The following is a 13,746-nucleotide window of genomic DNA, read 5'->3' as shown; positions in this document are numbered from 1 at the left end:
ATTCCAGTCTGTGATTAGCCATCAACATACATTCCTTTAATTTTAGTCTAAATAATTCCTAATTTCTGCTTTTCTAACTAAAAAATTAGGTATAATTTCCTATAAATTAGGTTTATTGACCATAAATTCCAAAAATAAGTGTAAAACTAAAGTCAATAACTTGGTGTTACGTAGTGTAGAAAACAAAAAAAGTGATAAACACGTCAAAAGTGTTGAAAAAAGGGACAAAAAAACGTAAGAAAAAGTTAAAAACATTGATAAAAAGTGTCAACAAAAGTGTTAATTTTCAATTTTGACGTGAAGACAACACAAGGGTTAAATGAAAACCCCTCTCAAATATATTTTTTTTAAAGTAACATTTTTTAAATATAAAATAAAGAAATGACCTTTTTCTGGGTGAGACGGTGCTTGTTGTTCAGGACGTAGACGCCTTTGTCAACTGCCACCAGTCCCACTACGGCCCCAGGGTCTCCAGTGACCTTCAGACCAAACAACCCGCGAGGCTCATAGGATGGAGCGGATGTCAATGGTTCCAGTCTCAGCTAAATGTGAAAAGGGAGGTCAATAAATGGGACATACAGTTTTGTATTTGTTAAACGTGCTGTAGGTAGGATTGTGAAGATCCAGGACTTCGCCAAAAAATTTGAACAACAACTTCCCCTTTCTGCTAAAGTCCAAAACGGTCTCCTAAGCCCCTCCCCCCCACAAGGGAGAATGAATGCGTGTGCATGAGCAGTGATTGACACGCAGTAAGACACCCACCCTGGCCCTGATTGGTGCATCTGAACAGTTAGACACCCCCCTGGCCCTGATTGGTGCATCTGAACAGGGAGCTGTGGATTTTTGCAAATCACACTACAGGCTGTTTTAAATGACCTGCTTCATGTAGTTCTACTAGAACATAGGGGTCAGTTCCAGCAAATATGGAAAGGTAGTTTTATAAGTCTTACCAACTGCACATTTAAGCAGTTACATGAATGAAAAAAAACTGTGTCCGAGAAATGTCAAATAACTCGATCAATTTGTGTGTGGGTGTCTTGTTTGCCCTCCTAAAGTCAGCTACATCTGTGTTGTGTGTCTCACCGAGCCCATGCAGGAGTCCTTTACATCCACCCAAATGGAGTCTGATACCACTTCATTGTCATTTGTGTGGTAGTAGGCTACGATGCGGAATGATGGCAGCATGTTTTGGGTAATAGGAACATTCAGGGAAATCAGAACTTGACCTGCACTCCTGTAACGTCCATTTTTCACCAGCTGACCTCTGCTCAGGATCTAGGGACACATATTTGAATATTAGTTCTTATTCAACATGTATATGCACACATGCAGGTGTAAAACATCTCTCACCAGGTATGTGATGTTATTGTTTTGTTGTTCCTGCCTGCTGAGGATGAGGTTGAATTTCAGGTTGTCTCCTAATTTCAGCTCAGGTGTATCCACACCTGCAAATGTGACATGTGATGAGTGTTAGACACTGAACATATGTTATAATATTTTTTTCCCAATCAGATGTTACTATGTCCCTTACCTATGTGGATGTACTTGTTGCTTGGAGTGGTATATGGGAGAGCTACCATGGTGGCTGATGCTTGCCTTTCATTTGAAATACGATTATCCAGGGTCTTTGCCTGCAATTAACGACACACACAGGTAAGCATTCACTATACAAACAGCTGAATAATGAATTCCTGTCCAGAGTCTATTCTATCCTGTCCTAACTTATCGTGGCTTTGCCTGGCATAGCGTAGCCTAGCAATATAAAATTGCTAAATATAACATAATAATGGTAATATGAAGTTCACTATTCCAATACTGTACAGTTAATTTTCAAGCATTTACAGTATATAATATAATTAAAGCTGCAAGCAGCGATGGACGGGCCCTCGCTCCTCTGCACGCGTCGGGGTTACCGGCGGTCGCCGCTCCTTGCGACCGTGCATTTGCGCGGTACTCAGGCACAGCAAATCGTCACCAATGAAAAGGGAACTCCCTGCAGAGTTCAATGATACCTCACACAAGACTCTACCTTAAACGGTTCAAATGTTATGAAAGGGGGCGTGGGCTGAGAAAGTGGGTGTGGTTAAAGTATAGGGGGCGACTCAGTATCACATGTAGACCACACATTATAAGTTTCATGTAAATCGGATGATGTTTGTTGTTGGGTTTAGGGTATGGCTCCAATGACGTTTTTTGTACATCTTGATATGTTACATATGTGTACCAAATTTCGTGAGTCTACATTAAACGCACTGCAGGGGCTCAATTATTTTAACTTTGTAGGGGGCGCTAGCGAGCCATTTTTGGGCGCCTATTCCCAAAACCCTTAAAATACGTAAATTTTCACCAGACTTGATGCGACTGCCAAATTTGGTGAGTTTTTGATTATGTTAAGATCCTCAAAAAGCCAATTCATTTGGTGTAATAATAATAATATTAATTAAAGCTGCAAGCAGCGATGGACGGGCCCTCGCGCCTCTGCGCGCGTCGGGGTTACCGGCGGACGCCGCTCCTTGCGAACGTACATTTGCGCGGCACTCAGACACCGCAAATCGTCAACAATGAAAAGGGAACTCCCTGCTGAGTTCAACGATACCTCACACAATACTCTACGTCATACGGTTCATTAGCTGTGAAAAGGGGGCGTTATGTGACGAAAAATCATGTCACTATATCATCATGTGGTTATATTATAGGGGCCGGCTCATTATCACATGTAGACCACACATTCTAAGTTTCATGTAAATCGGATGATGTTTGTCATATAAGGCGCATTTCCTGTTGCGCTATGACCAAAAGTCAAATGTGGCCTGTAGGTGTCCTCAGGCCTGGACCCTTGTCAATCGTGAGAATTTTCGGGCAGATACGACAACGTACACTCAAGTTACAACAACTTCTTTGTTCATCGCTAAACACTCAAAATGGCCGCCACGCCCACACCGTCAGACGAAAAGTTTTTCTTTTAATAACTTTTCATCTTTAAGGTGTTGGGATGATAGAGACCAAGTTTGAAGTACATCGGATGAAATCTCTAGGAGGAGTTCGTTAAAGTATAGCACCTTGACTTTTAGGCCTACTTCCTGTTGCCACTAGGGGGCGCTATGACTTTCAGTAAATATCGGCGTTTATTTGTCCTCAGGGTTGGACTCTTATGAATCCTGAAAAGTTTCGAGCCAATCGGACAATGTACACTCGAGTTACACCCACTTCCTGTTTCGGCAGCGAAACACACAAAATGGCCACCCCACCACGGCCACGCCCTATGACGAAAAGTTTTTCTTTTAACAACTTTTCATCTTTAATGTCTTAAGATGGCACAGACCGAATTTGAAGTTGATCGGATGAAATCTCTAGGAGGAGTTCGTTAAAGTACGACATGTGGAAATGGCCAGAATCGCACTAATTTCGAACTTTGAAATCAAAGTGGCGGACTTCCTGTTGGGTTTAGGGTATGGCTTCAATGACGTTTTTTGTACATCTTGACATGTTACATATGTGTACCAAGTTTCGTAAGTCTACGTTAAACACACTGCAGGGGCTCAATTTTTTTATCTTTGTAGGGGGCGCTAGCGAGCCATTTTTGCGCGCCTATTCCCGAAACCCTTAAAATACGTAAATTTTCACCAGACTTGATGCGACTGCCAAATTTGGTGAGTTTTTGAATATGTTAAGCCCCTCAAAAAGCCAATTCATTTGGTGTAATAATAATAATTCCTTCAGTTTCAATAGGGCCTTCGCCGCTGTCGGCGCCCGGGCCCTAATAATAATAATTCCTTCAGTTTCAAAAGGGCCTTCACCGCTGTCGGCGCTCGGGCCCTAATAATTCCTTCAGTTTCAAAAGGGACATCGCCGCTGTTGGCACTCGGGCCCTAAATATAGATATAGATATAATACACATAGGGCACTAAGAATCTGCATGGATCCACAGGTGAAAGCTTTCCTTGCTCTTCAAGTGAATATCAAAATTGTTGATTAATGTAGGTTTAAGCTTCCATTTGCAAACCACATTTATAGACTTACGGTGATTGTCAGTCTTTGTTCCATCGCCACTGTATTGACGGAAAGCTTTGCCATGCCATTGGCTGCGGTAATGCCATCCACCCGGCCGGGTTCGATCACCACTGTAACACCCTTTGCCGGAGTGCCGTCAGGATTCACAACTTCAACCTGCCATCAGAAACACAAACAGTTGAACAATCAGAAAAACATGTAACTGTCTTATGAAAACATCTTATTACGCAAAAGCCCTGACACACCAACCCAATAATCGCCTGTCAGACAGTCTGGCGAGGTCTTTGACTCGAGTCTGTTCAGTGTGTTGCGTGCCGTCGTCCATCCGAGGGGCCGTCGTCCTTCATTTTGGCCGACCTGACTTGCTGGGTCGGAGGGCGGGCAGTCGGACTCAATGACCAATCTGATTGGTGGAGTGCTAACCCGGAAATAACGAGCGGGATGAGTGACGAACGCCTGACGAAAATCTTTTAAACTGACCTTTGTCGATCTGAAATGAAGACAGATTCAGCAACTGCACGGCCTATTTCTCTCTTAAAATGTTTTCAGAAACACGTTTCAGTGAACTATTTTCTTAAAATACGAGATCGTATTCCGAACAAGCCGCCATTACTATCAGCCGGGAAAAGAAAGACCCACGTGACGCGTTGTCATTTCTGTCATTTCATTTTTTGTATTACGTCTCGCGCACGCGCAGAACGTACACTCAAGTCGGCGTCTCTTCGGTGTGTTCGGAGGCACTTTTTGGACCTCGGGGAGACTGATCAGTCCGATTGCCTTTTCTGCCAACGGTCGGCCGTCGGATTGGTGTCTCAGAGCTTGAAGGCCAAACTCATGTTATGAGATAAATTTTAGTGCTGTGCACTAAGTATTATGCCTTTACTGTACATCATAATGAAACTCAAAACAGATCAAAACATTTCTTGATGGTAATTTATATAAATCTAAATAAGTACTTTACCGTAACATCGAAGGACATTCCTGGTTTGAAAAATGTGGGCGTTTTCTTAAAGGTGATAGTGTAAGGTGATGTAACAATCTGGATATTTCTCAACTCCGCTTCCACCATTTCACCACCTGTGAATGAATGCAGAAACACAAAATTTGAGCGTCAGCGTCAGTTCTGGCAGGCCAAGTAGTCAAGACGCAACAATAACATTTCTTAAAGCATTTTTATTGTCTGCGTTGTTCTTGACTTAATGGACCTGACAGAACTGATTTTAACATCTGTTTACTTTCTTCTAGATTAACTGATACAGAACAACGTATGTTGATATCTCTTCTTTTTGGGAAATTATTATTATTATTATTAATAATAATAATAGTAATACTGATAGTTAATTTGACCCACACATGATCAAACATAGTGAACAAGCACAGTCTCTTTCTTACCGCTCTCCGTCAGCACACTGACAGCTACATACATGGAGCTCCCCACCAGTTTAGTGATGTCTGGGTAAGTCTGTGTGATGTGCTCTGTCTTCAGTGTCACCTCTCCAACACCATTCTCTATCTAATGTGACATAATAGAAAAAAGCATCTTGAAATACAGTGATACAGTCATTGAACAGTTAGAGGTACTAAAGTGTAAATTCTTACAGTATGTCAGCCTGGCATTATTATTAACATCCTAAATAAATAATATCTGAAGATAAGAATTAGGGGTGTGCAAATCGATTCACATTAGTATCGCGATTCAAACTCTACCGATTCAAAATCAATTCACAGAATCCCAAAAATCGATTCATATTTTAAATTTTTTTTTAAATCTTTTTTAAATTTCTTTTTAAATGTTTTTATTATTGTATGTCTTCTGCAATCACATGGGGAAAAGTAACTACATTTACATACTGTGTTTCGTTTTTTTAATCACGAATCATTTTTGAATCGAAAATCGAATTGTAATTAAATCTTGAGCCTAAAGATCGATATTGAATATATTGACATTTTCTGAATTGTGCACCCCTAATAGGAATGTAACAATGTAACAGAAATAACTGCAGAAGTCAGGAAATCCTAGACATTTTCATGTTTTAGAGTCCCACAAGACACATCAGTATGTGATCACCTGCACTCTCTGAAGAGAAGCTGGAAAGCTCTTCTTATGACCGTCTTGCATAACCCCAAACACCACGTAGGCCGTCCCAGCCACCTCTTGACCAAACAGATACCTAAATCCACAAGAGACGGACATGTTTTGAAGGCCATAATTAAAAATGGGAACAACAAAAAAGGTCGATTTTTTAAGTCGATTGAGAACAACTTCTCATTTGCAATGATGACCTGTCACATTCACACAGCTCCACATTCATACCTGGAAGCTGCCCAGTACTACCACAGTCTGATCTGATCACATTCATACTGGAAGCTGCCCAGTACTACCACAGTCTGATCTGATCACATTCATACCTGGAAGCTGCCCAGTACTACCACAGTCTGATCTGATCACATTCATACTGGAAGCTGCCCAGTACTACCACAGTCTGATCTGATCACATTCATACCTGGAAGCTGCCCAGTACTACCACAGTCTGATCTGATCACATTAATACCTGGAAGCTGCCCAGTACTACCACAGTCTGATCTGCTGGCCACTGAGCAGCTCCACTCGAGCAGTTGGGGTTAAAGGAACACGCCAACTTATTGGAACTTATTTCCCGTATCCCCCAGAGTTAGATAAGTCCATACATACCCTTCTCATCTCTGTGCGTGTTGTAACTCTGTCCGACGGCCCCACCGGTAGCCTAGCTTAGCACAGATCCTGGAGGTAACCGGCTCCATCTAGCCTAGCTTAGCACAGATCCTGGAGGTAACCGGCTCCATCTAGCCTAGCTTAGCACAGATCCTGGAGGTAACTGGCTCCATCTAGCCTAGTTTAGCACCAATCCTGGAGGTAACTGGCTCCATCTAGCCTAGCTTAGCACAGGTCCTGGAGGTAACCGGCTCCAACTAGCCTACTGCTCCCAATAAGTGACAAAATAACGGCAACATGTTCCTATTTACATGTTGTGATTTGTATAGTCACAGCGTATACAAACCACAACGTCACATGACACACAGCCATCTTCTAACCGTAAACATACTGGGAACTATATCCTCAGAAGGGTGAAGCACTGCTACTCTGCTCTGGGCTTCTCAGGTGCTGCGAGCAAATCACTCCGCCCAAGTAGCAGAAGTAGCCGTGCTTCGCTTTTCTGAGAATATAGTTCCCAGATTATATACGGTTAGAAGATGGCTGTGTCTCATGTGATCTTGTTATTTGTACACGCTGTGACTAAACAAATGTTGGCGTTATTTTGTCACTTATTGGGTGCAGTAGCCTAGATGGAGCCGGTTACCTCCAGCATCTGTGCTAAGCTAGGCTAGATGGAGCCGGTTACCTCCAGGATCTGTGCTAGGCTTAGCTACCGGTGGGGCCGTCAGACAAAGTTAGGACACGCACTGAGATGAGAAGGGTATGTATGGACTTATCTAACTCTGGGGGATATGGTGAATAAGCTAAAGTCCCAATAAGTCGGTGCACCTCACCGGTGGTAATGAGGGGAGGGACAAGTTCTGCCCTTTCACTTTCCACACACAGATTTTATCCTGCCAGTCTGGGGGATTGAACAGCTAACCTCCTGCTTCCAAGCTCACTTCTTTAACCTTTAGGCCACTACTGCCTCTTAAATCAACTGATCAAAAGAGCAACACAGCTTCTGAATAACACATAATAATCCTTCACATACGTAGCTTTGATGTTGACAGTGAAGTCTTGACTGTCCACGTAGAAGAAGGAACTTAAAGGCATCAGTTTAACTTCAAAACTGGGCAGCACTGAAAAATTTGAAACATGTTAGTGTGTGTTCAATCATGTAAAAAACACATGAATATTGTAGGTTTATACAAGTTTTAAATGAAGGTGCAAGTCATGGTGCTCACCATATTCTTTGACCTCGAACTCTGCAGAATAGCTCTGCTGTGGGTTGCTCTGGAACTTCGCCACCACTTTCCACAGTCCGGGACTACACACACACACACACACACACACACACACACACACACACACACACAAGTAGCCGTTGGGGGCAAAAAACACCATCAAGCGAAAAACTTAATTATGTTGGGGAAACTGCAGCTATTTTATTAGCATGACATGAATAAACGTTACTAAACGTAATGTGAATAACCTTGAATGGGTAAACTCATCTGTGAACAGATGCATTCTAATCGACGATACTGTTTAGCAATAAAAACTCCCATAATTCCAAGCAATCCACTGTTTTGGTTGAGAGACCCCTAGCGGCAGAAAGTTACATAGTGTACGTTTAATTCAAACAAGATAAAATACTAACCTGACAATTTCAGCGAGTTGGAAAACTCCAGAGTGGATCCCTGATTTCAAAGAGACTGGATCCAATTGTAAAATTATGTCGTCAGGGGTCTAAAAATAAACAGTATTGGACAACCATAAAGCCGTGCCAGTTTACAAATTGATTTAGTAAATATATGCTATATTTAAAGGTGCACTATGAGTTCCTGCATGGTCACTTCTGTTGACGTTCCAAGTAAATTTCAAACAAAATCGCCCCTCCCCCCATGTTTCCGTAACTGTCATGACTAACTGACTAAAGGCGCTGACACACGGAGCCGATAATCGGCCGTTGGATAGTCTGGCGAGGTCGGTGACTCGAGTCTGGTCGGTGTGTTCCATGCCGTCGTCCGTCCGAGGGGCCGTTGGCCTTCATTGTGGCTGATTTGACATGTATAATCGACCCATCTGATTGGTGGAGAGCTAACCCGGAAACAGGGAGCGGGATGAGCGTGACTAGAGTCTCTCAAAATCTGATGAAAATCTTTTAAACTGACCTTTGTTGATCTGAAATGAAGACAGATTCAGCAACTGCACGGCCTATTTCTCTCTTCAAATGTTTCCAGAAACACGTTTCGGTGAACTATTTTAGGACAATATGAGATCGTATTCTGAACGAGCCGCCATGACAGTCTGGCTTTGAATTTCCAGAGAAACCAGACCCGCATGACGCATTCGTCCAATCAGCTGCTGGTTTTCATTTTTGGGCGACAATACAGATTAGCGTTGCCTGCTGTTATGGAGACGTATTACATCTTGTTGCTTCGGTGTGTTCTGAGGAACTGTTTGGACCAACTCAGGGAGACTGATCAGTCCAACTGGTCAGTGTGTCTGCAGCTTAACTGTCACTAACTCCCACCCCCTCCCCCAACTATCTTGTCAGTGATTGGCTGGAACATGGTTTGTTATATTTTGGTGCATAGCCTGTGCCTCTAGTGTTTGGGTGTGTTCAGGGGGAAGGCAGCTAGCGGATCAAGGAGAGATGCCTACGATTTGAGAGAAAATTTAAATCGTGCTGAAACCTTGCTGGAACTCATAGTGCACCTTTAATATATGCCTTTTTTCTACAATCCATGACCCTGGTCAATGTCTATATTGACTCTTTTTCCGGTACTTCTTTCATATTGAAGAGAGAGACTGTGTTCAATGTGCAACTCGGCCAATAGATTTATTTTTTCTTGCATTTATTTGGTTGGTTGGTCATTAGTATGAACATTTTCTGCTGTTAAGCATTTGTAATATCACCTCATTAAGAGGTTTCATGCTGTCAGTTACAGCAGACTATATAACATTACATTACAATCTGTGCTTATCAAAGATAAAATACAATACCACAATCTCGATGTCAATAGAAGCCTCAGTTTGCCTCTCTATGGGCTCCATACGGGGCGTCACTGCAAACATCCTGAAATGAACTGACAGAGAAAGAAAGAGGTTGATTTTGCTGCTGAAGGTTGGAGGAAGGTGTCTCAAATTTGTGTCAAAAATGTCAAAAGGGGGATTCGTTGTACTGTAATTTACAGTACAATCATTTAATTTGGGAAAAACACAGAAGTAAGTGTGTTTCTTAACAGTTATGCAGCTCAGTATTGAACTCACCTCTGCTGTTGGGGGTGTAGAGGGTCTTGTCAGTCTGGATGAAGATGTACCCGGACTGGAAGGACACTAAGACGACTTTCTCCAGCAGGTGGTCAGGGAACCGAGCTTGCAGGTACACATACTGCTTCATGGTAGGATCCTTACTGAAGCTGTCAGCAGGGATCTGAAACCAGTATGATGAGCAGTATGTGCATCAGGATGTACATTTCTGGATTCATTTCTAGATTATTTCTGGTCGTGTTAGTAATTGAAGTCAAGTTACAGTAACATGCATATACAGCGTGACAGTATTTCATTTACTGTTATTTGTCCTAGCTCCTGGAAGTTTCTTTCACTGGTAAGGGTCACAGATGTGGATGCCAGCGTTGTGCTTTTGGTTGGATGGTTCATCACGTTGATGTCGACCAAGATGTTTTCCCCGGTGCAGTCTTGACACTCCACAAAGATGTTTTCTGCTGTTCCTACTCGCAACAAGTTAGGGGCAGACATCACCTTCCTGCAGAACAGCGGTGAGAGAGAGAAAGATATTGATGTGAATATACTGCAATTAATGTGCAGAAGTGACCACATGCTGTTTATGATGTACTGACAAACATTAACAACCACCTTTATTTATCCAGGTAAGTCGATTGAGAACAATTTCATATTTGCAATGACGATCTGTCACATTCACACAGTTCCACATTCATACCTGGAAGCTGCCCAGTACAACCACAGTCTGATCTGCTGGCCACTGAACAGCTCCACTGGAGCGGTTGGGGTTAAGGGCCTTGCTCAAGGGCAACTCAGTGGTGGTGATGAGGGAAAGACAGAAGTGCTGCTCTTTCACTTTTCCCTCCCAGATTTTATTATGTCGGTTTTGGGTCACAAACTCGCTTCTTTAATCTCTAGGCCACCACTTCCCCCGCAGTGCTTATATGGTAAACCCTTGTCACAGATATTGGCCTTACTAAGTGTGACTTTTTACTGTGCTAAATGACAGGAATATTTTAGTATTCCACAAGAACAAAAAAATGTAGTACAGTCTAAATCTTTAAAGGGGTGGTTCAGAATTTTGGACATAAGACCTCATTTCCAAGTTAGCCAGTTAACCAGTTATCAATGGAGACAGTTTTCAACACTTTTCATCCAGTCCTTCCAGTTGCAGAGTTCACTGGTGCTAGGCTAGCGCAAGTCAACAGTATCTGCTAGCCTGCCATTAAAAGCAGTCTTACCCACTCCACAGTACACCCGAGGCAAATAAATTATAACGCCAGAATATTGATGTCAATGTCTGTGTTGATAGAATAATGTTAGGAATAAAACTACCCTTGCATCGCATTGCAATAGTTATACTTTGTTCCCTGTAGTTGGTAGAATAGGTTACAGCAGCGGCGGAGTGATATTACCTAGGCTACTGAGAAACCCAGTCTCCATGACAGTCACATGAGTTTATTTACCTGCTGCTGCAATTTGCATGTAAACTGTCCGAACTTACGTGACTTCTCTTTCAGCAATTACCTAAAGTTAGCGGTTTGCCGAGCCAGGTATCTACCAAGAGTGTAGCTATACCGTTAGCTAACGTTTTCACTCTCCACAATGCATTGAACTGTAACGTTATCTCCACTAACGCTGTCAGTCTTAATTTATCAGTAGCAGCTAGGCTAACATTATGAAAGGGGCTACCTTAATTAGCTAGAGTAGCCTACCAAAAGTTATTACCTGTTCATTAGTAGCTGTTGGTGCATCTGGAAAGACGGATGGAACCGCATTCGTTGTCAGTGACTTGTGATCCTTTAGATTGTGGGGTTTTTCAAAGACGTCTGGTCTAAAATGATCACTACACATTCGCCACTTGAGTAGAGTCTCCGCAATCAAGAAGCCACAATTGGTTCCTTTCTGGATCTCCCAATGGAAATTTGTGGAAACTTTGTGGTGCCCATCGGTTTGGTTTATTTTTTACAATTTCTAAATGCACACTGAATCACCATGTTTCCTAGTCCTTAGTTTCTAATCGAATGCTTTAATACCAATGTACTAGGCTACTACTAGTTGTGCCGACTGGAGTGTGCTTCTCTGTTTACTTTTCGGAGCAGTACTACTAACCGGAGCAAAGTAAAATTCCGCTGCTACTCAGAAACTAGTCCCTCAAAATGTAATGCGATCATTTAGATGCAAGGGTAGTTTTATTTCTAACATTATTCTATCAACACAGATATTTACATCGATAGTCTGGTGTCATAACTTATTTGCGTTGGGTGTACTGTGGAGTGGGTAAGACTGCTTTTAATGGCAGGCTAGCAGTTACTGTTGACTTGCGCTAGCCTAGCACCAGTTCTGCAACTAGAAGGACTGGATGGTAAACTGTCTCCACTGATAAATAACACCCTGGCTAACTTGGAAATTAGGTCCTATGTCCAAAATTCTGAACCACCCCTTTAATATAATTTTGTGCAATGTAAATGCCCCCCCCCCCCCCCCTTACTTATGCCTCTTGGCCCCTCAGGTTTATGTTGGGACCCACTCCCCAGGTTGAGAACCACTGTCTTAGAGTCTGTGAGTTAAAGTTTCAATTCAACCAAATTACCGAAGAAAACAAACCTATTTGCTTAGATTATGATCATAAGCTCCAGCATGGACTTCACACACAATGAGTGATCTATTGATTACCTTGATGAAGAGCCAGTATTGGATCAACAAAACATTTCATCATGCCTCTAGACTTTTGCTCTGTCTGGTATCGTTGCGCAAACTTTGAACAAGAATGAGGCCAACTCATTGGCATCATTTCAAAGACCACATTACCTTGACTTGTGTGACACAAACTGCAAACTGGACTCAACTTCTTATTATGTAAGACACAAGTTAAACTAATATTTCCATCCATACACTTTTTTAATTGAATATACATGCAGAGGACCCTAGATATTTGTGTTGCTCCTATTGCATTTTAACCAATAATAATTTGATCAGGAAGATTAACGAACAAACAAACTATATATTTTAACTCTGTGTGAATTAACTAAAGCACATGGGGGGTGTAAAGGTAATGCAGGTCTACTTACAATGGAGCTCCATCAGCCAGAGAAGTCTGAGAGACAAAGGCCAGAGAGGCCAGCAGCCACAGCAGAGTCCTACTCATCCTTCAGCCTGATCCTGATCCACTGTAGACTGTTGCTCTGCAGCACCCTCATTTTATCCACTACCCTCCCCCCCACCTCCTCCACTTCGCCTCACTACTGTCTCGCCCGCCCTCCTCCCAAAGTCTTTCTGTACACGTGTAACACAAGCACACACCAACACATGATTTCCCAGCAGCAGTTGAGAAACTGTTGAAACTAATCGCCCCCATCTAACTGCAGAATTTTTATTGTTAGGAGATTTAAACCTGGATATGCTCAACCCCCCAGCCCCTCTATTTGCTAAGCTTGATGCCCTCAACATCACACAAATTATAAATGAACCTACGAGATACAACAATCAAATCAGTAAGCAAGGGCACCCTCATAGATATTGTCCTGACCAACCTGCCCTCTAAATACACCCCAGCTGTCTTTGACCACGATCTCAGTGATCATTGCCTGATTGCATGCATCCGTAATGGGTCCGCGGTCAAACGCTCACAACTTATGTTTAATATTGGCTTAGCAACTTTAAAAATGGTTTACTGTTAATTTGAACTATTGTAAAAAGTGTCTGCTAAATACAATAACCATAACCATAACCCTTCCCAAAAGCTACAATAAAGCTGAGCGTAGTATATGCCCTGGAAAAGAGCACCAATACAAGAGAAGCTAATTAAGCAA

The 13,746-nt window shown here is 42.4% G+C and overlaps 1 protein-coding gene across 1 annotated transcript in view; it reads right to left on the bottom strand.

The window, feature by feature from the left end:
- Positions 1–13,275, bottom strand: part of LOC116064053 (complement C3-like) — a 49,297-nt gene extending 36,022 nt beyond the window's left edge. The window contains exons 1-15 of the mRNA XM_031319106.2: positions 13,006–13,275; positions 10,262–10,457; positions 9,962–10,124; positions 9,695–9,777; positions 8,346–8,434; positions 7,933–8,015; positions 7,740–7,827; positions 6,080–6,182; positions 5,404–5,524; positions 4,973–5,088; positions 4,021–4,167; positions 1,532–1,631; positions 1,351–1,445; positions 1,084–1,275; positions 387–542 (exon numbers count right to left, since the gene is read on the bottom strand). Of these exons, the coding sequence (XP_031174966.1) occupies positions 387–542; positions 1,084–1,275; positions 1,351–1,445; positions 1,532–1,631; positions 4,021–4,167; positions 4,973–5,088; positions 5,404–5,524; positions 6,080–6,182; positions 7,740–7,827; positions 7,933–8,015; positions 8,346–8,434; positions 9,695–9,777; positions 9,962–10,124; positions 10,262–10,457; positions 13,006–13,082 (1,809 nt within the window). The 5' untranslated portion in view covers positions 13,083–13,275. The remainder of the gene's footprint in view (positions 1–386; positions 543–1,083; positions 1,276–1,350; positions 1,446–1,531; positions 1,632–4,020; positions 4,168–4,972; positions 5,089–5,403; positions 5,525–6,079; positions 6,183–7,739; positions 7,828–7,932; positions 8,016–8,345; positions 8,435–9,694; positions 9,778–9,961; positions 10,125–10,261; positions 10,458–13,005) is intronic.
- Between the last annotated feature and the right edge of the window lie 471 nt (positions 13,276–13,746).

This window comes from Sander lucioperca, chromosome 10, assembly GCF_008315115.2.
Source record: "Sander lucioperca isolate FBNREF2018 chromosome 10, SLUC_FBN_1.2, whole genome shotgun sequence".
Classification (NCBI taxonomy): Eukaryota; Metazoa; Chordata; class Actinopteri; order Perciformes; family Percidae; genus Sander; species Sander lucioperca.
The sequence above is the reverse complement of the archived record's forward strand: the minus strand, read 5'-3'. Positions and strand labels throughout refer to the sequence as shown.